The sequence below is a fragment of the Sus scrofa genome, chromosome 14 (genome assembly GCF_000003025.6).
Source record: "Sus scrofa isolate TJ Tabasco breed Duroc chromosome 14, Sscrofa11.1, whole genome shotgun sequence".
NCBI lineage: Eukaryota > Metazoa > Chordata > Mammalia > Artiodactyla > Suidae > Sus > Sus scrofa.
This window is the reverse complement of record NC_010456.5, coordinates 55,675,955-55,701,448: the sequence shown is the minus strand read 5'-3', so window position 1 is coordinate 55,701,448 and position 25,494 is coordinate 55,675,955. Positions and strand designations below refer to the sequence as shown.

The following is a 25,494-nucleotide window of genomic DNA, read 5'->3' as shown; positions in this document are numbered from 1 at the left end:
CAGCAGACTCAAATCTTTTGTCCTGAAATCTTTTAATATTCTATCCTTCAGAATACTTTTTATTCCATTTGTTCTCTCTGGTGGGAACATGAGCATCTAAATGTTGGGATGTTGTAGTCAGTCTTCCTTTCTCTTACCCTCTCTCTGTTTTAATTTACTTGTCTTTTTCTTTTGCTTACTGTCTCAGTTTCTTTCTTTTTCTTTTTTGTCTTTTTGCCTTTTCTAGGGCTGCTCCCGTGGCATATGGAGGTTCCCAGGCTAGGGGTCCAATCAGAGCTGTAGTTGCCGGCCTACACCAGAGCCACAGCAACACAGGATCCGAGCTGCGTCTGCAAACTACACCACAGCTCATGGCAACGCCGGATCCTTAACCCACTGAGCGAGGCCAGGGATCGAACCCACAACCTCATGGTTCCTAGTTGGATTCGTTAACCACTGAGCCACAACGGGAAATCCTGCCTCAGTTTCTTAAGCCTGTCCTCCGTGGCATTAATTTGGTTTTCTCTACATGTGTTATACTCTTTGCTTCTTCTTTCTTTCCTCCTTCCTCCCTCCCTTTCTTCCTTTCATTATAATTGATTTACAATGTTGTGTCAGTTTCAGGTGTACAGCAAAGTGATTCAATTATCACACATACATACACATCCATTTTTTTCAGATTCTTTTCCTTTACAGTTTATTACGAAATGTTTAGCTCCTGTACTATACAGTAGGTATTTGTCATCTATTTTTCTTTCTTTTTATGGCCATACCTGCAGCATATGGAAGTTCCCAGCATAGGGGTTGAATCCAAGTGGCAACTGCAGGCCTACATCACAGCCACAGCAATGCCAGATCCGAGCCACAACTGTGACCTACGCCATAGCTTGTGGCAATGCCTGATTCTTAACACACTGAGCAAGGGGCCAGGGATCAATCTGCATCCTCATGGAGACAATGTCTGGTTCTTAACCATCTGAACCACAAAGAGAACTTCTCTAATTTACCTATAGTAGCATGTATGTGTTAATCCCAAATGCATAATTTATCCCTCCCCTACCTTTCAATGACCACAATTTTTTTCTATGTCTGTGGGCCTATTTCTGTTTTGTATATAAGTTCATTTATACCATTTTTTAGATACCACATATAAGCAATATCATAATTTAAAAAGATATATGCACCCCGATATTCATTGCAGCACTATTTGCAATAGCCAAAACAAGGAAACAACCTCACTGTCCATAGACAGATGAATGGATAAAGAAGATGTGGTACAAACAGCAGAAATTGGCACAACATTGTAAATCAACCACATCTTAATCCATTATACTTTAATGACTTTTTTTTTGCTTTTTAGGGCTGCACTCAAGGCACATGGAGATTCCCAGGCTAGGGGTCTAATCGAAGCTGTAGCTGCCGGCCTGAGCTGTATCTGTGACCTGCACCACAGGTCACAGCAACGCCGGATTCTTAACCCACTGTATGAGGCCATGGATTGAACCCTCAACCTCATGGTTTCTAGTTGGATTTGTTTCTGCTGTGCCACGATAGGAATTCCTAATGAAACAACTCTGAAAATTTAAAAAAGATATAGTACATATATACAACAGAGTATTATTCAACTATAAACAAGAATGAAATCATGCCTTTTGCAGCAACATGGATGGACCTAGAGATGATCACACTAAGTGAAGTGAGTCAGACAGAAAAAGACTCTGCTCCGTCTCATGGTTTTCCCCGTCCCTTTTCAAATTCTTTCCTTAGTTTTTTTCTACCTGCCTTTCAACTCATTATTTTATTTCTCCTTTGAGCTCTTGTCTCATAGATTCTATGTTTGCTGTATATTTTTTAAGACTATAAAGGAGTTACCTAAAGTTTTCTTTGGTTCTTTGGAAGAAGATTCCTCCCTAAGTGAATGTTTTATTAGTCTTTTGTATGATAGAGTTTGGTCCTTGATTTTCTTTTTTTTTGAGAGAATATTTACCTCCATCCAACGTTTCTTTCTTTTTCTTTTTTTAATTCTTAGAAAGGGGGAAGTTCTAATCCAAGTCTGCTCTTTTTGCAAGAACAGTAGGAGAGATTCTCCTTGACCCCTTCATTGTTTGATGAAACAATGTTTTAATATTCTCTTTACAGTGTGGCTGATACATCCTCATTCAGTTCTTTGAGTGGGTGAAGTGAGCTGAGGCAGTGGAAAGTCCCAGTTCAGGTAAATTATTCTTTAGTGCTTTCCCTCTAAGGATGTTTCATACTTGCCCCAGTTTGTCCAATCCTGGGGTGGAGTTCTTGGAATTTTGGCCAATTCCCACTTTAAGGCAAGCAGACTATCTTTTTGAAAAGCCAGGGGATGGAATGCCAGGGCTCACAGACCAGTGTCTATATTCCTCTCTAAACTGGCATTTGATGAATGAAGAGATACTGTCCAGGCAGAAGAGAAAAAAAATCTTCCAGATGGAGGAGCATGTCATAGCAGGGCATAGTTAAGAAATTTCTGGAGAATCCCACTCCTGGGCATATATCTAGACAAAACTACAATTCAAAAAGACACATGAGGAGTTCCCGTCGTGGCTCAGTGGTTAACAAATCTGACTAGGAACCATGAGGTTGGGGGTTTGATCCCTGGCCTTGCTCAGTGGGTTAAGGATCCGGCATTGCTGTGAGCTGTGGTGTAGGTCGCAGATGCGGCTTGGATCCTGTGTTGCTGTGGCTGTGGCTACAGCTCCGATTAGACCCCTAGCCTGGGAACCTCCATATGCCGCAGGAGCAGCCCAAGAAATGGCAAAAAAAGACAAAAAAAAAAAAAAAAAAAGGACACGTGAACTCTATGTTCACTGCAGCACTATTCACAATGGCCAAGACGTGGAAAGTACCTGAATATCTATCAACAAATGAATGGATTAAGAAGATGCGGTATGTATACACAATGGAATACTACTCAGCCATTAAAAAAGAACAAAATAATGCCATTTTCAGTAACATGGGTACAACTAGAGACTGTCATACTAAGTGAAGCAAGTCAGAAAGAGAAAGACAAATACCATATGCTATCACCTATATCTGGAATCTAACACGTGGCACAAATGAACCTATCTACCAAACAGAAACAGACTCACAGATATAAAGAACAGACTTGTGGTTGCCAAGGGGGAGGGGGAAGGAGTTGGATGGACTGGGAGTTTGGGGTTAGTAGATACAAATTATTACATTTAGAGTGAATAAACAATAAGGTCCTACTGTATAGTACAGGAAACTATATCCAATCTTGTGATAGAACATGATGGAAAATAATATGAGAAAAAGAATATATATAGGTAGACTGGGTCACTTTGCTGTACAGCAGAAATAGACACAATATTGTAAATCAACAATACTTTAATTAAAACAAAGAAAACAGGAAGAAATGCTGGAGAAAGTATATGTGTAGACATGTGGGAGGGGGTACAAAGAGATGAGGCTAGAGGAGTACAAATAGTCCCTAGGACACAATGAGTGGGTTGAATCAAGAGCCTTGGAGGTCATGTAAGGAGCTCTTTGTTTTTGGCCATGACCATGGCATGCAGAAGTTCTGGGGCCAAGGATCTAACCCATGCCATAGTAGTGACAACACCTGGTTAAGGAGCTCCTATTTTATGTACTGCAGTTTGAAGTAGAGTAAGTCACAGTTAGATTTTTTTTTATCCTAGGCTAAATGAGAGAAGGGGGAAGGGCAGATCTATGCAGGGAAACCACCTATAGCGGCTGCAGTTGCCAGGCAACACATGTGACCGTGAGGATGGAGGAGAGGGGGACAGATCTCAGAAATGTTCAGGGAGCTAAAACGGTGGGATGTGGAAATAATTAACTACGGGGGATGAAAGAGTGTTTCCAGTTTGAGAGACCAGGTGGATGGTGGTCTAAGGAAATGAGAGAGAGAATACACAAAAAGAACATGAAGTAAAAAAGGTCAGTTTTGGATGTGCTGATTTTAAGGCTTTGGGAGATAGACCAGTGGGCACCCTGGTATATAGAACAAGAGCTCAGGGGGTTGGGCTAGAGATACAGATACATTAAAAAGTCACAGGAGTAGATGAGTTTACCCAAGAAGATTTTCAAGGTTTAAAAGAGAAGTGGGCTAGGGATAAAACTAGAGACCATGAGGGTTAATATGGTAGACAGAGATCTGGTAATAGAGATGGGGTGGCTGACCAGGGGTAGGGAAAGAAATACCCTGGAGAGTTAGTATCTGCTCAAAAGTGGCTAGCTCAGTAGGTTAAGGATCTGGCATTGTCATTGCAGGGGCTTGGGTCGCTGCTGTTTCATAGGAACTTCCCAGGAACTTCCACATGGAGCAGGTGTGGCCAAAAAAAAAAAAAAAAAAAAAAAAAAAAAGTGGGAGAGCAGAATGAGTTACCACATTTCCACATTTCAGACTAAGGGGGGAATTACAGGCTGTTAATTATGAACTGGTTTAAATTTTGAAAAAATAAACTTTGAAAAACATCTTATCTGGATCCTTAACTAAATGACATAATGAGTTTGATGGATGAGATAGTTAAACATCAAGAATGAAATAATAAAAGAACTAGAAAAAGTATAGGTGCATATTTATCTAGTTTTAGCATGGAAAGCCTTATGTATAAAGCAAAGGAGTCTACAAGGAAATATTGCTTGTTTTGATATTTTAATTCTAAAAAATTGGTACATCAAAAATAATTAAAGACGGAATTAAAGACTGCTAAAAGACAAACAACAAACTGGGAAATCTCTCTGTAACATGTAATATACAAGAAACCCTTGGGAGTTTCTGTTGTGGCTCAGTGGAAACGAATCTGACTAGTATCCATGAGGATGCAGGTTTGATCCCTGGCCTCACTCAGTGGGTTAAGGATCCAGCACTGCCGTGAGCTGTGTTGTAGGTCGCAGATGTGGTGTGGATCCTGAGTTGCTATGGTTGTGGTGTAGGCCAGTGGCTACAGCTCTGATTTGACTCCTAGCCTGGGAACCTCCACATGCCACGGATGAGGCCCTAAAAAGAAAAAAAAATGTTGAATGTAGAATTGACCCAGCAATTCCACTTCTGGGTATAGACCCAAAAGAAGTGAGAGGACGGATCTGCACACTCATATTCATATCAGCATTCTGCACAACAGTCCAAAGGTGGAAACAACCCAAATGTTCACCAACAGATGAATGGATAAATAAAATGAGGTATGTACATACAAGGAAATACTCTTCTGTTTTATAAAGGAAAGAAATTCTCACACACCTTGAAGGCATATGCCAAGTGAGGTAAGCCACATGCAAAATTCAGACAAACATTGTATGATTCCACTTATATAAATGAGGTACCTTGAAGAGTCAAATTCATAGAGACAGAAAGTTGTCGAGAGGTCACCAGAGGCTGAGGAGTTAGAGTTTGACGAGGAGAGTTTCTGTTTGGAATAATGAAAAAGTTCTGAAAATGGATGGTGATGATGACCACACAGTATGGTGGGTATACTTTATGTTATTGAATTATACACTTAAAAATGGTTAAAATGGAAGTTCCCTTTGTGGCTCAGCAAGTTAAAAACCCGACCAGTATCCATGAGGATGCAGGTTTGATCCCTGGACTCGCTCAGTGGGTTAAGGATCTGGTGTTGCTGCGGCTGTGGTGTAGGCTGGAAGTTGCAGCTCTGATTGTACCCCTAGCCGGGGAACTTCCATATGCTGCAGGTGCAGCCCTAAAAACAAACAAACACAAAAATGGTTAAAACGGTAAATTATATGTGATGCGTATCCTACCACACACACACACACAAAATGGTCAAGGTTGTGTGAGCAAAAACAAAACTAATAAACCACAGTGACTGTGCAACTTGGGCCAGGATGTGGTTCCTCAGGGCCACCTCTGTCCTCAGGCAAGCCCTGGGCCACCTCCTCAGGGACAAAACTCTGCCGGCTCTGAACAAAATCTGACACAGCTGTCACTGGACCTGGAATTACCGCAGAGTCGGCAGACACCTCGAGAGGCCTCTCCTGGGATCGAGAAGCTGCTTTTCTGACCTCTCCTTGGTCACTGCAAGAACAGGGCTGCCCATCCCTGGAATACAAACTGGGTAAAGAGCTGGACTTTGAGTTGCCTTATGAACTCCTCTTTCTTTTGCAGACTGTGCATGTGCCCTTAGTGACCCTTGAAGGGCCCTCATGGGGACACGGGGTGCCCACCTCGACTTCTGCAGAGGTGATGGTCATAGGTAATGATGTGTTGTTATCATGAAGAGTCTTCTTGCCAAAACAGAACTCCCGGCGTGGCAGCGGTGGCACCACCAAAGACAGTGCCCATGGTGTTTCCAGTTCTCTGGCCATGGGCTTGACAGCTGGGGGCTAACTTCTCTTTCCCTGGCAACTCCCACACTTCCCCTCTAATTCTGCTGAGGTTCTCATGCTGGCCTCTCCATCCTGCCTCCACCCTCTGCTCGGCGCTCCCCAGGTCCCTAACACCTCTCCGGGTTTCCTGTGCAGCCTTTGCTGCCTCCTGGTCTCTGACGGCTCTATCTTCTGCACCATCCCACAGCCTTGCTATGCTCTGTTATTGTCATGCCCTGCACCTGAGGATGCAGCACCCCTGGCTGGCTTCCTAGCACAACCCGAGGCCCCTCTGTCAAGTCCAGGGCACGTGATGAGCCAGGGTTGCTTCCCCTAGCCTTCCCTTCTCCTAGTTCCACTTCCCAACCAGCTTCTAGCTCTGACTCCTGGGCGTCTTCTCTGAGCGACAGGACAGGGACATTCCAGTCGTGTTTACAGCCCAACACCACGCAGAGGGCAGAGCAGGGGCTCAGGGATGCTCGTGCTACGAGTGGATCTCACCACAGTCCTCATCCTCTCAGTCAATGTCTGTCCTATCAGGGACCACAAGAGCGGTGACTGTCTTCTTAGGGTGATGCTGGGGTGCCCCCTCTGCTAGATTGTTTTGTTTTTTGCTCCCTCCTCTAGCATCAAGGTCAAGGGTGGACATCTGACTTGTAGTTGGTACCAGTATGTGCCCAGTATGCTGACCCATGTAGACCAAGCTGTATCATCTTGCACCCCTTCTTACCTTGTATACATCCTGTCACTCACTGCCTCCCTGAGTGCTGTTGCCTGGAAGCCCTGGGGAAGGGGGGACCATCCTGATGGAGGCAGGAGCTGGTGCTACTAGCCCGATCTCTCAGTGATGGGAACCTTACGAGGGCAGGGGACAGACTGCTGGCGCTGCCATCAGAAGGCATTAGGAGGTGCCCACTGTCTCGTGGATTGCCTCATTTGAATCCCAGAAGCGTGGGCGAGGCTCCTGGTTCTGTGTCCCCAAGGACCACAGCCACACTGGACACGTGCTTCCTGGTGTCAAAATCCTGATAAGGTTCAGCTCTATTACAGTCCATGAGCCGGGGCTGCATCTCAGGAATGCGTGCGTCTCAAGGATCGAAAGTCCTTCACCCCGCCTCCTCCTCCTCGCTTCTAAGCAGCATCTGGAGAAGGGTGGCTTTCTGTGCTTCAGATCTCCCAGTGTGAAGATCTCTGTGCCCCGCGGTGGCACCTTTCCTCCCCTTCCCCAAAGGAGCATCTGACAAACGCATGCATGATTCCACAACGCGCTCTCAACAGCACCCCTGTCCAAATACCTGATGCTGTCTAACCTCCAAGTCACTGGATCAGACAGGAAAACTGGCATCGATCTCACAGTTAAACCCTCTGTCGCCTATTGGCGTGACAACAGAGCTCAATAGGGCTATTTTTGGCAACTCCTCACGGAATTCACGCATGCTGTGTATTTTGCATGCCTTTGATCCTCTAGACACTTGGAACACCGGAGCAAACCCTGGTCTGTAAATGTTACAGCTGCCAGTGTTGGCTGGATGCACATAGGGTGACGTATTAATCCTCATGAGGCTTCTATAAACGGGGGGAAGGGGGGTTGTTTGTTTTTGGGCTGCACCTGCAGCACATGGAAGTTCCTGGGCCAGGGATTGAACCTGAGCTGCAGCTGCAACCCATGCCACAGCTGCAGCAACACTGGATCCCTAACCCACTGTGCCACAGTGGGAACTCCACAGCGGGGAGTGCTTTGAGCTGAGTGTTGGTCTGAGGGTCAGGCTGACTCGTGTGCGTGCTTACCTTCACCCTGTCCATACAGGCCTCCATCTTCAGCTGCTCCACAGCCTTCCGGGCCTGGGAAATGCTGGCGGTGCTGTTATTGGACATGCCTTCTTTCATTCTGCTGCCCCTGAAACAACCAAAGTTAAGGGGTTGGGAGACCTGCTTTTCCAAAGGCCCGGGCAGAGCGCCCCTCAGCGTCCTCAGCACCGCCCCTGCCCCCGCCTCCGGCAGCTTCTCTGTCCAGCCAGAAAGCCGGGGGAACAGACCCTCACCGGGTCTGAAGAGGAGTGCTCTCTGGTCCATCACCTGGGTAGACACCAGGCTCCTGTTTGTAAAACCTTCCCAGCCCCAGTGAGAGGGAGCAGATGACAGAGTTATTTATTTATTTATTTTTTGTCTTTTTAGGGCCACACCCACAGCACATGGAGGTTCCCAGGCTAGGGGTCAAATCAGAGCTGTAGCCGCCGGCCTACACCAAAGCCACAGCCATGCAGGATCCGAGCCATATCTGCAACCTACACCACAGGTCACGGCAACACCAGATCCTTAACCCACTGAGCATGGTCAGGGATCAAACCTGCAACCTCATGGTTTCTAGTCAGATTCGTTAACCACTGAGCCATGACGGGAACTCCAAGTCCCAGAATTATCGTATCACCCCCGTGACCATAAATAATACCTTGACATTCGTACAGTGCTTTGTTAGTAATATATCACTGCCATGCCCATTTTGTTTATGTATTCCTCTACTAGCCCTTAAAGTTGGCAAAATAGACTGACTTTTGTTTTGTACAGAAAAAAAGGTACAGAGAATTCCCTGGTGGCTCAGTGGCTTAAGGATCCGGCATTGTCATTGCTGTGGCTCAGGTCACTGCTGTGGCTCAGGTCACTGCTGTGCTGCCTGTTTGAGCCCTGGCTGAGGAACTTCCACATGCTGCAGGCATGGCAAAAAAAGGTAAAAAAGTAAAATAAATAAATAAATAAATAATAATAATTATATATATATATATATATATAAAGAGAGAAAGTACAAAACTCAGGAATTAAGCCAAGAGGCAAAGGTCCTGCAGCCAAAATCTGTGGACCCAGAGCCCAAACTCAAAGTGTTGAAGGCTAGCTGAGGGTTCTTTCCACTGTCTCACATGGCACCCCCTAGCAATCCACAGCGCAAAATGCAAGTTTCCCATGAACGAGCTTGCTTTATTCATCATTTAAATTTGCTGTCATTCCAAAAAGTTCACAGACTTTATGGGGGAAGTTTGTTTTTATACTAGAAAACACACACACACATGCATATACACACATATAACACACCTATCCCAAGCACGGACTGGCTTTTCTAGAAGGGGAAAGAAATTCTCTCTGACCCAACATGTAATTATGCCGGAAGACCACTGTGACGCTAACTGTTCCACGGAAAGCACGTGCCCTAGCTGACAGTGACCCCATTGAAAGAGAAACTACCGGAGGAGGCCTGATGGGTCCAGCCCGAAAGCTGGGGACAGGTCGCACAGGGACAATGGCTCCAACAGCACACAGGGAGACGTCAGGAGGCTGGGCCAGTCTTGTGGTGTGCAGGCCACATTCCGGGTTTTTCTTATTCACACATTAACTCTCTGGCCCAGATGAGGCATGACAGCAATTTCACTGGTCCACAGGCCATGTTTGAAAAACCAAACTTTCTTGCTATAAATAGACATAGCACAGGCACTGAAATCAGGGTTTAGCAGGCATGTGTTCCTATCTTGGTTGGAAACTTTCATTCAATGAGAATAGTTCTGAGAAGCATCAGCAGTTGGGGATTTTGAAGCCCAGGGGAATGGCCACCCACCCCTCACTGTACAGAGATGTGTGTGCATTTCTGCTTGTGCGTTCGGGGCTGTGTGCCCGTGTGTGCCCACGGGCCTGATGTGCATGCCCTCTGCCAGTCTGCGTGTATGTGGTAGTGCCCCTGTAGATGTGATCAGCCGTGCACAAGTTGATCACACACCCTACGAGGCCCCCTCACCTGGCCTTTAAAAATGCGTTCCTGAAATGCATCAGAGCGCTCCAGTGTTCAGAGCACTAGCTGTCCTGGACTCCCCGTTTGCTCCTGCAATAAACACTGTACTTTCCTTCATCAATAAACCTGGTGTCATTAGATCAGCTTTGCCGCGTATGGGCGAGTGGACGCAAGCCTGCTTTGGCAACAAGACTCTCCAGACACCTTAGCTCTACATGGACAAGTGAGTGTCTCTCTCCATATACATAAGTGTGCTTGTACCCCCACCCCACCCAAGCAAGAAGAAAAGCAGAAGTGGGGGAGAGTAGAGATGGAATGAAGCTGAACATGAACCTGGGATTTTCAGCGGACAAAGCAGACAGGAAAACGAGCCAGCTACTCAGGGGACGGGCTCTGTCACTGCGTGGCCAAACATCTTTCTCCTCGGGCACAGAGGATATGCATGGACAGCTTTCTTGGGGGGGGTGCAGTGGCAGTGGTGGTGGGGGGCTTCATCCTGTGATGTGTAACTTGGTAAACTCGGAGTTGGGGGCAGGGCAGGGCAAAGTGCTACATTCCCAGTGCTGCTGATCCGACTCGACTCGGGACACAGTGTCTAGAATCTCTGGATGAGTGGAAGTCATTGTGCCTTTTCAGCCAGCCTCCCTGACATGGCTGATCTCTACAAGCCCTCGATAAGCATCAGGTGGCAGAGCGTGGCAGCCTGTCTCCCTGGGAAATGCCTGAAAGGCAGCTTTTGCTGGTGGGCACAGCCCCCTGGGCCTGAAGGGACCAAGGAGCTTAGATTGCAAGGTGTGGGATGGGTAGGAGTGTTGGTTTACCTCCCCCCGCCCGTCGCATTTGCCACAGTGAGCTGCTGAATAAGGGTGATGGCCTAAGCAGCAGCTCTTTTCCTGGGGTTGAGGGGGGAGCACATAGCTTGATTTCCAAGGCAAGGCCAACAACCCATGGAGACAGCTTGTTTTCTTCCGCTGCTCCCCACGAGGGGGCATGTCCACATGAGCGGTAATGTGAGGGGGGGTAACCTATAGAGTAGCCTTCATGAGGGCCCTACCTTTAGGAGAATGAGAAGGCATGTGATGATGTGAGGGCCAGGCCACCCACCGAGGATCCTACAGCCTAGCCTCACCCCAGGCCCACATATGCGTGGCTGGCAGAGACACCTGCTCCCCAGAGACAACCTGGTCTAGGACACGGTACCTTATTGCCTCACCTGCTGAGAGATGACACGGTGACAGGCCTGGGCAGGGGACAGACTGGCAGCAGTAGCTGATGGTCGTCAGATGGTAGCCTGGTTCAGCGCTCCTGCTTTGAGGCTCACCTAGAAGTACAACCAGAGGTGGGTCACCAGGTGTGGTGGAAGCCAGTGTCCCCAGACCACCCTGCCTCCCTCGGTGCCCTGGTCTCATGCTTGGCAGCTGACCTCCTTGGATCAGGCCACACGGGAGATGGTGAGCTAAGGGGGTGGAAAGAGAAGCCTCTGAGCTGACAAAGAGCAGAAGGGGGACATCTGGCCAGACAGGCTATCCCTCCCCTGCTTGCTACCCTCACTGGCCCTGCTCCAGCCAGACCTCTGCCAAACAGAAACAGTTTAGATGTCTTTTCTTATTATGAAAAGATATATCCGTTGGAGAAAAATGTGAAGATAGAGAAAATCACAGCAAAGAAAATAGATTCTAATGCATTTCCCCAGAGATAACTGTGGTTAACATATTGATGCATGTTATTCTTAGACATATGAGGATAATCTGATTCCAACCAAGAGGACATTTAGAAGCGATGATGTGATTAGATGGTTTTAAAGCAGGGGACCCTCCCTAGAGAGACAATTAGCCTTGCCTCCTCCCTCTTCCAGAAAGACCCATTCTGGGAGCATGGGCTCCCTCTCCCGAGGTCTCTAGCGTCCTGCCCAACAGCATCCATCTCCTGGGATCTCAGGGACCTTGGAGCAAAGACATAGGCCAGACAGGAATGGGCTGACAGTGCTGTTTGGTCTCCTGGCTAGAAAGGCACCCAACTGCGTTTTGGTTTGAGGTCGTTCAGCCTCTTGTGCATTTTCGCAAACATCTGCCTGCTGTTTCCAATGCTATTGTTTCTTCCTGTCAGACTAATTTGTTGCATCTGGAACGCGTCCCATCCTCCCGAAGTTGCTAGGCTTTTTGTGTAGCTTTACCCCCATCTCCTTCCCTGTGCTGTTTTCTCAGCCTCTGCTATTAGAAAACCCTTTTTAGTCAATTCATTTGCTTCTTTTCACTTTGTTAATAATACTCTCAAAAACCACTTCATTCTCTGAAAAGCAAATCAAGATACAATGAGGTATCATCTCACTGTGGTCAGAATGGCCATGATTAAAAAGTCTACAAAGGAGCTCCCTGATGGCTCAGTGGGTTAAGGATCTGGCATTGTCATGACTGTGGCTGGGGTCACTGCTGCGGCATGGGTTCAGTCCCTGGCCCAGGAACTTCTGCATGCCACCATCCAAAAAAAAAAAAAAACCAAAAAACTACAAATAACAAATGCTTGAGAGGGTGTGGAAAAAAGGGAATCCTCCTACAATCTTGGTGGGAATGTAAATTTGGTGTAGCCACTATGGAAAACAGTATGGAGGTTCCTTAAAAAACTAAAATTAGAGTTGCCATATGATCCAGAAATCCCACTCCTAGCCATACATCTGGACAAAAGTACAATTCAAAAAGATACATGCACCCCTACGTTCATAGCAGCACTATTCACAATAGGCCAAAACACGGCAACAACCTAAATGTCCGTCAACAGATGAATAGATTAAGAAGATGTGGTACATATATATAATAGAATACTCCTCAGCCATAAAAAATGAAATAATGCCACTTGTAGCAACATGGATGGACCTAGAGGTTATCATACTAAGTGAAGTAAGTCAGAAAAGACAAATACCATATGATATCACTTATATGTGGAATCTAAAATACAATACTAATGAACATATCTGTGAAACAAACAGACTCACAGACATAGAGAACAGACTTGTGGTTGCCAAGGGGGACCAGGGAGGGGCAGGGAATGATTGAGAGTTTGAGAATAGCATATGCAAACTATTACATTTAAAATGGATAAACAGGAGTTCCCATCGTGGCTCGGTGGTTAATGAATCCGACTAGGAACCACGAGGTTGTGGGTTCGATCCCTGGCCTCACGCAGTGGGTTAAGGATCCGGCATTGATGTGAGCTGTGGTGTAGGTCACAGACGTGGCTCGGATTGGCATTGCTGTGGCTGTGGTGTAGGCTGGCGGCTACAGCTCCGATTCAGCCCCTAGCCTGGGAACCCTCTATATGCTGCAGGTGCAGCCCTGAAAAGACAAAAAAAAGGCAAATAAAAAAATTAAAACGGATAAACAAAAAGGTCCTACTGTATGGCACAGGAAACTATATTTATTATCTTGTGATAAACCATAATAGAAAAGAATTTTAAAAAGAATACATATGATGTATAACTGAGTCATTTTGCTGTATAGCCCTAATTAATATGACATTATAAATCAACCATACCTCAATTTAAAAAAAGGCAGCGTAAGAAGAAAAAAATTAGCATCAGATGGCATGAGATCTCGATTGCTGGTTGGTCTTAGCAACCATGGGGGCCCAGAAGGATCCTAACTGCAGAAGCTGAGGAGGGTCCAGCAGGTCCCCCACTGTGAGTGTCCCCCGCCCCCACCATCTTCCAAAGGGAGTCAGACAGACAGACAAGCCCCAGGAGGAAGGTTGATAAAGGGGGTGAGGACAGTCTTGCAGGGGCAGACAGAGCCTAAAGCCTACCAATCGAAGGTGACCTTAAAGTGTAGCTCCAGGGAAGATGCAGACCCCTGGGTGGGGTGGGGGAACAAAGCAGCTCCAGCCCCCCCCCCCCCACTAGAAACAGCCTCTGTCACCTGCCAGAAGAACAGCCAGACCGACTCACATCCCTGTTCACACCCTGACCTCTGCTGGGGTTACCTAAGCTTTGCTCTAAAATCAGATGTGCCCAGCAAACGTTCTCCACTCTCCTTCCTTAAAAGATAGGCAGACGTCCCCCTGGGTGGGTATCCACATCACAGCTCCCAGCAAAGGCCCTGCAAGGAGTGCCACCAAGGAGGAGAGGAGCGCTGGCAGAGAGGCAGGGAAAGATGGACGTGATGCAGGGATGTTTGCTTACCAAGTAGACTAGGTTTCCTGTGTCCAGACATGCCCCATCTTAGAAAGAGGTTTTCTGCAACAAATCCTTTCAACCAGCCCCAAGAGAAAGGTTCCCTGGTCATGGAAGTCTTGAGAAATGGCCATGATTTGGCTACTCTTCTGGAGGGGTCAAGGGACACAGCAACCCAATAAAGACTCTGAGGAGTCCTGTTTAATTAACTGGGCACTTCTTGGAATGACTGATCCAGGAACACTCCACGTTCTTGATTGATTGATTGATTTGCTTTTTAGGGCCACACCCATGGCATATGGAGGTTCCCAGGCTAGGGGTTGGATCAGAGCTGTAGTGCCAGCCTACACCACAGCAACATCAGATCTGAGTGTCTGCGACCTACACCACAGCGCATGGCAACACCAGATCCTAAACCCACTGAGCCAGGCCAGGGATCGAACCTGCAACCTCATGGTTCCTAGTCGGATTCATTTCCACTGAGCCACAGTGGGAGCTCCTGGGTTTTTAATGTAAACATGCTGCTCACACTTTTTCATCACACACTGGGGTGGACAACTGGCTGCCTAGGGCCCCACTCAGGGTGTGAGGGGACGAAGAAGGGCCTGCACCTGCTGCCCCCTGACCCACCATGGGCTGGCCCACCTCTACCAGCTTTGCATCAGAGCCCCTGGGGAACTTGACCTTGCCTGGCTCCACCCCATCTCAGTGAGCAGGGCCTCTCTTAGCTCAGCAGGGGCATCCGGCTACCCCAAGTTTTCCAACAGCCGCTTGAGCCCAGGGATTCTCAGACTTTGTTGTGCATGAATCAGCTGGGGTCACAGCCCTCGGTTAAGGCACACCCACTGCCAGAGGCTCAGATGTCCAGGGAGCTGGAGAGGAACTGACAGCTGCACGCTTGTGAGCTTTTTAGCAGAATCTCGCCCCACCCAAGTCTGCAAGGAATCCACATTAACCTGAGTCATTTGAGTTATTCATGAATGCCCTAGCGTTGGAGACGGTCTGTGCTTGTCCCTTTACGAGCCCAGCATGACCAGACTTTCCCCAAGACACCCATTGGTAGTGAAGGGGGTACTGGTGGGGTCACTGCCCTACTGACCCCCCCCCCACACTTCCAACCAGCTTTGGGGGATCCCTTTTGATTTTTTTTTAATTAATTTTTTTTTTTTTTTTTTTTGCTTTTTAGGGCTGCACCTGCAGCATACAGAAGTTCCCAGGCTAGGGATCACATTGGAGCTGCAGCTGCCAACCTACACCACAGTCACAGCAACGTCAGATCTGAGCTGTGTCTGCAAGCTACACCACAGCGCATGGCAACACTGGATCCTTAACCCACTGAGCGAGGCCAGGGATCAAACCCGCATCCTCATGGACACTAGTCGGGTTCGTTAACTGCTGAGCCATGACAGGAATTCCGGGGGCTCCCCTTTCCCATGATTTAATTAATTCTGCTGGTTATGCGACCATACAACAGGAAAAAACTATTGATTTGTCTCCATCCACTTGGCATGTGCACAGCCTCTTTCATCCAACGCTAGGGCATCTTTCCAAGACCAGTGCTCCGGCCGCCCTCCTTCCGCCCCCTTGAGATGCTTCCCTGGATCATCGCTGCTTCTAAAGTAGGACAAGGTGCTGCCGGGAACTCAGCTCCCCACTGGCTTCCTTGATTTGGAAGGCTGAAAAACACCGCTTTTTAACAGCACTGAATTTTACTATGATATTTTCAAAAGTGTCCCCCCTCACCCCCAAAGAGAAAATATACCCTTCTCTAAGCAAAATGCTGTGGTCTCACTGTGAGGGCCTGGGAGGCTCCAGGGCTGGCAGGAGCCCCTGGAGGGGAGCTGTGTCCCTGGTGCCAATACCATTCATGTCTCTATGGATGTGACTCATGTATGGGAAAGAACAAACGTGGGCTTCAGAGCAGTGATGCTCATTTTCCACAGTTGTCTCAAGTCTCTCTCTCTCTTTTTTTTGCTTTTTAGGGCCAAGGCATATCGAGGTTCCCAGGCTAGGGTGGAACTGGAGCTACAGCTGTCAGCCTACACTATAGCCACAGCCACACCAGATCTGAGCTGCGTCTTCGACCTACACCACAGCTCATGGCAACACCAGATCCTTAACCCACTGAGCAAGGCCAGGGATCAAACCCTCATCCTCATGGATACTAGTTGCATTTGTTTCTGCTGTGCCACAATGAGAACTCCCTGTCTCAAGTCTTAAGTGGAGCTAATGTAGCTCCCTGATGTGAAGTCAAGTGAACTAATGTCACACACATTTGTGATGGTGTGGTGCTGGGCTTTGAGGAACAGGAGCCATAGTCTCTGTTACTGGGGGGGTCACACATTATTCCAATAGGATCCATGGATGGATCCTTGCAAATACTGACACATGGTTCTAAATGGGGGTAGAACCACGGGACCTGACCTGGACTGGAGCATCTGTGAGAGACTCTGAGGCTGTTGGGAAGCAGAATCAGCTCCCTGGAGGGACAGCCCAACGTTCACCCTGGATTCACAGCCACACCCTGGGCTGGAGCCACAATTTCCATCCTGAGTGGTATTTTCACATAGATTTGCTCTCTGGTCCAATCCCCACGGGCTAAGGTGGCTACACATAGAATGTAAGGAAGCCGCTTTGTCACCCTGACATCCTGTTCAATGCCTGACTCACAGGTGACACTGCTTCTGGTGTGAAAACTGGGGAGAGGTCCTCCTGGCATTCAGAGCCAGCATCAGGACCTCTCCCTCCCTGCCCCACCCCAGCACTGGGAGATATGGGTTTGGAATCATCACAAAGAGTTCACCCATTGAGTCCACATTTTGGAGTGTTTTGCCCCAATAATGCAGGTCACATTAGCTTCAAAAAAAGGCTCTAAAAGGGAGGGAGACCCTGGTGCACCTGCAGAGTCATAATGGCTGCAGAAGCAAAGGGTTCAGACTCTCCATATGCGCACAAGGAAGCACGAAAAGGTATCTGAACCTCACGTGACAAATTTGGGTCTTTCTTGCTCATCCCAGGTTGGAGACGAATGTCCCCACCCCTGAGGGGAGTGGCAGAGAATCAGGTGCTGGCACACCTACCAGACTATTCAGGCCCTGTTTCTACAGTCCCCTTGGTGCCCTGAGCAGGGGCATGGACACCCCCACTCCTGCTTGAACCACTTTGCCAATGACATACACTGATGCGTTTTACAATCTGGGTCGCAATTACTCAATTTATATCTTGATTGCCTGATGGCATCTGCTTGAGCTAGTAACATCTAATCACACGGATGCTAACCAGGCACAGGGGTAAGAAGCTTTCAGCATGGCATGTACTGCAATGAACTTGGGACACAAAGGGTCCTTCAGAACAGCACGCTGGGTCTGAATGATGTTGGAGCCTGCTGGTCACCAATCATCCAACGACCATGTTGCTTATCTGGTCCCTGCTAAGGTGAGGGAAATCAGAGAAGGTTGACAGATCAGCAGTGATATTTAAGGACATTTGCAAGTTGGTGTAGAATAAACAAGAGATCCATCTTCCATGTAATCCTCCACCCCATGCACTCCCTAAGTATTTCTTTGGCCTTGTGGATGGAGTCCAAAAACCTCAATCAATAGGCACCAGCATTTAAAAAGTCTAATAAATCTCTGTTGCTTTTATATCAGCCTCTCTAGAGTAGGAAGTTGACTCTATTTCTGCCTGCTGGGTTACATTTTCAAGTTGTTCAAACTGGACCATGATGTTGGGGGAAGCAAGAGAGTCAGGGTCACAGCAAGAGATCCAAAGATGCCACACTTCTGGCTTTGAAGGTGGCAAGGGCCACGCCTCAAGGAATGCCTAAAGCCTGCAGAGGCAGCAAAAGGCTGGAAAATGGGTTTTCCCTTAGCACCTCCAGAAAGAAACAAAATCCCACCTTAATTTGAGCCCAGTGAGACCCATTTCAGCCTTCTGACTCCTAAAATGGTAATATAATAAGCTTGTGCTGTTTTCAGCCCCTAAGTTTGTGATACTCTGTTATAGCTACAGACAGGGTCACAGATCTGGGGGGTTAACAGGCTCAGGTGCTCATGAAGCAGGGGAAGAGGGGCTGTGAACGTTACACCCACTCCTGTTACAGGGCTGGCCATCTCCTCCAGCTTCCTCTCTGGCCCGCTCCAACTGCATCTGTTTGCTGGGCCTGCCAGAACAGAAATGTACGCCCTCACAGTTCTGGAGGCTGGAAGTCCAAGATCAAGGTATAGGCAGGGTTGGTTTCTTCCAAGGCTTTCTTCTTGGCTTGCAGACAACCCCTTCTCACTGTGTCCTCAAATGGACGACCACCTTCTTGAGGTGTCTTTTTGTGAGTGGCAGTGTCCTAATTCTTTTTATAAAGCTACCAGTCACACTGGATTGAGAGCCCATCCACATGACCCCATTAATGACCTCTTTAAAAGCCTATTGCCAATAGTCATTCTGAATTTGGTGGGGGACACAATTCAGTCCATAACACTCTACCCTCTGGGTCCCTCAAACTTTATGTCTTCCTACATGAAAAATAAATTCACCCCATCCCAACAGGTCAAAAGTCTTAATCTACTCTTGCATTAACTCAAGTCCAAAATCTCATCTAAATATCATCCAAATCAAGTATGGGTACCATCTGAAGCATGATTCATCCTGAGGCAAAAATTCCTCTCCAGCTGTGAACCAGTGAAGCTAGACAAGTTACATGCTTCCAAGACACAATGATGAGACAGGTATAGGACAGACGCTCTCATTCGAAAAGGGAGAAATTGGAAAGAAGAAAGGGTCACAGGCCAGGCAAGTCCTTTGAATGATCATGTAGGACTTTAGACTATGCCGAATCCCATTTTGACATGATATTATTTCAACAGAAAAGCTATTTCTACAAAGTGGCAGGTGAATGTCAGAAAAAGACATTACTTCTGAGTTTTCTCCATAATTTTTGATTGAGAAAAGGATCAATGCTAGCATTATTCTAACTGAATCATTTTGTTGTACAGCAGAAATTATCACATTGTAAATCAACCATACTTCAATAAAACTTAAAAAATGAAATTAAATGCTAGCATGATTCAGGAAGAATGAATTTTCTTTAAGCATCCTTAGGGCAAACCCTTTATTTTCACATTCCTGGAAAATATATTTTTTTTTTTTAGAAGATGGTTTTGTTACGAAGTATAGGATTTTACTTACTCTGTGTGGTGTATAAATTATTTCCCATATTGCTTTCTGTGAGATTTTTAGGAGTAAGACAGATCAAATAAGATTTCTTTGTTGTCTTTGGCTTTGTGGCCATTTCCTCTCATCTCTAGCAACCTGTAATTTGTCTTGGTCAAGGGTGGTATTTACAAACAGGGCCCTGAAACACGGGAAGAGGAGGACTATGAGTAAACTGCAGCTCTTGGGAAAATCTGTGACACATCACTGACTTTCTTGAACCCAGGGAGGAACTGATCTTGAAAGTAGCTCCCAGGAGGGTTTGGACAAATGTATGACATCTATCTACCATCATAGTATCACACAGAACAGTCTCATTGTTCCAAAAGTCTTCTGAGGATTTGGCCAACCTGGAGAATGTACAACACCAAGAATGAACCCAAATGAAAACTGTTGGCTTTGGGTGATGATGATGTGTCAAGGTAGGTTCATAGATGGTAACAAATGTGCCTATTTTTTGGGGGGGAAGCTGACGGTGGGGTGGGGCTATGTATACATGGGGACAGGAAGTATGTGGGAACTCTGTACTTTTTTTTTTTTTTTTTTGTCTTTTTAGGGCCGCACCAGCGGCATATGGAGGTTCCCAGGCTAAGGGTCTAATCAGAGCTGTAGCTGCCAGCCTACATCACAGCCACAGCAATGTGGGATCCGAGCTGTGTCTGCAACCTACACCACAGCTAATGACAACACCAGATCCTTAATCCACTGAGCGAGGCCAGGGATCAAACCCACAACCTCATGGTTCCTAGTTGGATTCGTTTCCACTGCACCACAACAGGAACTCTGGAACTCTGTACCTTGTGTCCGATTTTGCTGTGAACCTAAAACTGTTCTCAAAAATAGTCTGTTTAAAAAGAAATCCTCAGTGCTGTACCTAATTTCTGGCAACCACTTTTTACTGTCCCCATAACTTTGCCTTTTTTGGAATGTCACATAGTTGGAATCATATAGTGTATGACCTTTCCAGATTGGCTTCTTTTATTAGTGCTATTCATTTAAAATTCCTCCATGTCTTTTCATGGCTTGATACCTCATTTATTTTTAGTGCTGAAAAATATACCATTTTATGGATGTACCACATTTTATACATTTACCAACTGAAGGACATTTGATTGCTTCAAAGTTTTGGAGGTATGAATAAAGCTGCTATAAATATCTTTGTGCAGGTTTTGGGGTGGATATATTTTCATTTTCTTTGGGTAAATATTAAGGAGCATAATTGCTGGATGGTATGGTAAGAATATGTTTAGTTTGGTTTGGATTCTCTTCTGGTGCAGTGGGTTAAGGATCTGGTGTTGTCACTGCAGTGGCTTGGATAGCTGTTGTGGCAAGGGTCCAGCCCCTGGCCCAGGAATGTCCATATGTTTCAGGCATAGCAAAATAACAACAAAGAACAACAACAACAAAACCTTGACAAACTGTCTCCCAGGATGTCTGTTCCATTTTGCAATCCTACTAGCAATGATGCCAGTTTCTGTTGTTCCAGATTCTCACCAGCATTTGGTGTTTTCAGTGTTTTGGATTTTGGCCATTCTCATAGGTGTGTAGTGGTATCTCGTTTTAATTTTCTTTTCTTTTCTTTCTTTCTTTTTTTTTTTTTTTTTTTTTTTTTTTTTGTCTTGTTGCCTTTTCTTGAGCTGCTCCCACGGCATATGGAGGTTCCCAGGCTAGGGGTCTAATCGGAGCTGTAGCCGCTGGCCTATGCCAGAGCCACAGCAATGCGGGATCTGAGCCATGTCTGTGACCTACACCACAGCTCACGGCAATGCCAGATCCTTAACCCACTGAGCGAGGCCAGAGATCGAACCCGCAACCTCATGGTTCCTAGTCTGATTCGTTAACCACTGAGCCACGATGGGAACTCCTTTTTCTTTTTTTTTGAACAATCTGCTTTAAATATTTCTTTGGAGGAGGAGACACCACACTTCCATTCAATTAAGAAAAAAATTTCTACAGTCTAGGTCTTTAATTTTCTTTACACTTATCATGCCGTGAATTCATAAGGAATGGGTTCCAACCATTCAGGCTCCTTTCCATTGGTTCTCATGAAGTGAGCTTCTCTGGGTGGAGCAGGCTGACACTTCAGCTGGATGCAAGTCCCTTTCTTTTTGGCTTCCTTCCTTTTCTGGTCGTTTTCCTTCACACGTTTTAGGAAGCTGTCTTAGAGTGCTTAATAGGTTTGATACGCACATTATTCCTCTTGGCAAGAATCTTGCCCTTAACTTGTTTACAATGATGCCAACAGCATGCTGGGTTACACTGTAGACTCTTCCAGTTTTGCCATGGTAACATTTGTGGCATTCCTTTTTGAACAGTGCTCATTCCCTTGATGTCTTCAATATCACATTTCTTGTAGATTTGCATGTATGTGGCCAAAGGAACAACCCATGTTTTCTAAAAGGCCTAGAGAACATATACCAGGTGGCCTCCTCTTTGCCTTTGTGTTGGTCATTTTGGCGAATTACTAGAAGATTGTGGTGTTGGCTGAAAAGAAATCTTGTTTGTTTTTTTTGTCTTTTTAGGGCCACACCTGTGGCACATGGAGGTTCCCAAGCTGGGGTCCAATCGGAGCTGTAGCTGCTGGCCTACACCACAGCCACAGCAACCTGCAGCTAGAATCCGAGCCACGTCTGCAACCTACACCACAGCTTTCGGCAATGCCAGATCCTTAACCCACTGAGCGAGGCCACAACCTCACGGTTCCTAGTTGGATTCGTTAACTACTGAGCCATGACAGGAACTCCAAGAAATCTTAATTTCCATTTCCCTGCTGGCATATGATGTGAAGCATCTTCTCAAGTGTTTATTTGCCATCTGTGTATCTTTTTTTGGTGAGGCATCTGTTCAGAACTCTTGCCCATTTTTAAAAGGGTTGTTTGTTTTCTTGTTGAGTTTTAAGAGTTCTTTACATATTTTAGATACCAGTCTTTTATCAGATATATTTTTGCAAATATTTTCTCCCAGTCTGTGGCTTTTCTTCTCATTCTTTTGACCTTCCCTTCCTTTTCAAAGCTTGAGTGTGGGCCTGGACAAGCGAGATACCAGTGAGGCACCTAGGGTGCGGAATTTAAGGAGGTGCTCCATCTCAGGATTGCACAGGGGTGACACTGTACTTCCACAACCCTGAGATCCAGCATCTCCTTAAACTTCCACTGCAAACCTTCCACGTGTTAACATCATCAGGGGAAATCTAGAGCACCTGGAGTAGAGTGACATCTGAAAGAAAACCCAAATCCCTTACCTTCAATCACGTGCGATTGGAAGGCATTCTGAGACATTATCCTACATCTCCCCTTTCACAGAGGACGGGTGTGGCAGGTTAAAAAGCAGATATACCTGCTGAAAGTCTTTTTGGCTTTGGCATCCAAAAACCTATGCCTCCGAGGTGGGAAAAAAGGAACTCAGCATACAGGGGACGATGTCTTGGCCAGAAGCAAAAGGAAGAATGGAGTTGCCCCCGGGGCCAGGGGGGCTGAGGGGCTGCAAAGCCTTTTTAGTGGGGGGCATGCAGGATTGGTAAGACCCCAGAGCACAATGGCTGCCTGATCCCCTAGGCAGAGAGGGTCCCAGACAGGCTTGAGGAGGGTCAGACATGAGACCATCGAGACCCTCAAGGGCTCAAAGACGGCTGCTGTGTCTCATCAGTCACCCGGTGAGCAGACGCCTTAAGGACTGGAGGGGCACCTCTCCCAACACCCTGGCCCCACATAAATTCTGAGGGAGCCCTGAGGCAACCCCAGGGAGGCTGAGACTAAAGTTCCTTGCCAGCCATGGGACCAACATGCTTCAGTAGAAGTTGAGTTATAGGAAAATTGAAAGAATCACCTTTTCCCCCGCCGCACAGCAGAGTTTGCAGATTAAGACTGACCCCAGCCCAATGCATCCTGACTCACATGCACTAGATGGGGCTCTTGTTAATGACAGGGCTCTTGTTAATGAGGGGCTCTTGTTAATGAGGGGGGTCTTGTTAATGAGGGGGGTCTTGTTAATGAGGGGGGTCTTGTTAATGACAGGGCTCTTCCTAACGAGGGCTCCTTTGCTGCAAGCCCAGCCTCCTCTTCCATTGCTTCTCTGCACTTCTGTGTTCTGAACCCTCAGCCTCCTCTGCTTTGGGGATTTCTGCACAAGTTCCCCTCACACACCCCTGCCCTGAGCTATGGGTCAAAGGCTCCTGGCTCCACATCCATCCAGCCTCTGTAGCTCACGGGCTGCCTCCTTGAAGGCATTTGGAATCTTTGTGCCAGATCCTCCAGCAGCTGGAGGTCCTGAGCGCTTTCCTCCACGGAGCCCACAGCGCTGAGCAGGACCAGAGGCTGCCATGGGACCTCTGTGAACTCCATCAGCACCTGCTCTACGTAGAGGTGATGAAATCAAACACCCACTTGCTTTTTCATGCAGGGAGTAAATCAGACAACAGGTGAGGCCAACGTTGAGGCAAGGAAACAGGGGAGGTGAGGACAAGCAGAGGCCCAGATAAAGCCAGAACATTTATATTTTCAGCCACATTCAATGGCTTGGTTGTTTCTTCTGAGCTGTCAAATACAAGAGACTTCAACAAAATTGATGCCAAACTTCCTCTGTATACTATTCAAAATCAAACCATTTCAATCCAACCCTAGAACTGGCTGCCTGAGTCTAGTTTTAGGTGCCTAGAACTTTCTAGCGTCATGCTTCTGCTGCAAGTGTTTTTTTTTTTTGTTTTTTGTTTTTGTTTTTTTTTTTGTTTTTTTGTTTTTTTAGGGCCGCACCCGAGGCATGTGGAGGTTTCCCAGGCTAGGGGTCGAATCAGAGCTGTTGCCATGGGCCTATGCCACGGTCACAGCAACGCCAGATCTGAGCTGTGTCTGCGACCTACACCACAGCTCAGGGCAACACCAGTGTTTTATTCTCCTCCCCAACTCTTCCTATTAAAAGCTGCCCCTACACATCTTCAAGATATCATTTGGATACTACCACCCTCTCCAAAAAAGCTCTGAGAGCTGGCTTGCTACCTTGCCCTGGGGCCAAGGCCTCCCCTTTGTTACTGTGACACTTCTGGATTTTTTTTTTTTTTTTTTTTTTTTGGCTGTGCCCAAGGCATACAAAAGTTCTCAGGCCACGGATTGAACCCACACCCCACCAGTGACCAGAGCCACAGTGGTGACAACGTCAGATCCTCAACCCACTGAGTCACCAGGGAACTCCACTTCTAGCCTTCTTAATGTCCTTCACCACATTAGACCTTCAAATAATTTCTTCCTTTCTAGATGGCCAGCTCTTTTGAGGCCAAGGAGTTTGTTTGGTTCCTTTTTTTTTTTTTTTTTTTGGTCTTTTTGTCTTTGTTGTTGTTGTTGTTGCTATTTCTTGGGCCGCTCCCGCGGCATATGGAGGTTCCCAGGCTAGGGGTCGAATCGGAGCTGTAGCCACCAGCCTACGCCACAGCCACAGCCACGCGGGATCCGAGCCGTGTCTGCAACCTACACCACAGCTCACGGCAACGCCGGATCATTAACCCACTGAGCAAGGGCAGGGACCGAACCCACAACCTCATGGTTCCTAGTCGGATTCGTTAACCACTGCGCCACAACAGGAACTCCTGTTTGGTTCCTTTTGATACCCTCAGGACACTTAGCAAAGGGTTTTCCACTGAGTGGATATCTAATTAATTGAACTGAATGCAAAACCAAAACCCAACCAGACAAAAAGCCAAGCGCCAACTTTTTCCTCTGAGTCAGTGCGGGGGGTGGATATGATGAGGCTTTACAAGGTTCAAACAGTATCAGTGGCAAAGGTTCCAGGTCTCAGTATAACATGCCTTCAAAAGAATCCCCACATGGAATGGACCTAGTTTTTTCCCCTAATTATGCACTAATTATAAAAATATCCAAACTCCATGGAGAAACAGAAAGTCAAAATCACCTGTACATTACTTCAGATAATTAGGAGGTTTGTTTCTATTCTTTGATTTAATTCCATGAAGAGCATGTACCTATTTCATGCTCCAGCATCACGGCGCCTTTAAAAATCGATATTCGTGAAGGAATTTTAGCCTATGAGAAGACTGGCA

At 46.7% G+C, this 25,494-nt stretch overlaps 1 protein-coding gene and 1 pseudogene across 2 annotated transcripts in view; both read right to left on the bottom strand.

Annotated features, from left to right (window-relative positions):
- The window catches only part of GNG4 (G protein subunit gamma 4), a 72,343-nt gene that overhangs the window by 23,637 nt on the left and 23,212 nt on the right, over nt 1-25,494 (bottom strand). For both annotated transcript variants that reach the window (XM_021072991.1, XM_021072990.1), the window contains exons 2-3: nt 11,295-11,402; nt 8,098-8,206 (exon numbers count right to left, since the gene is read on the bottom strand). In XM_021072991.1, coding sequence (XP_020928650.1) covers nt 8,098-8,196 — 99 coding nt within the window. In that variant the 5' untranslated portion in view covers nt 8,197-8,206; nt 11,295-11,402. The remainder of the gene's footprint in view (nt 1-8,097; nt 8,207-11,294; nt 11,403-25,494) is intronic.
- On the bottom strand, nt 21,321-21,909 carry LOC110256819 (annotated as a pseudogene).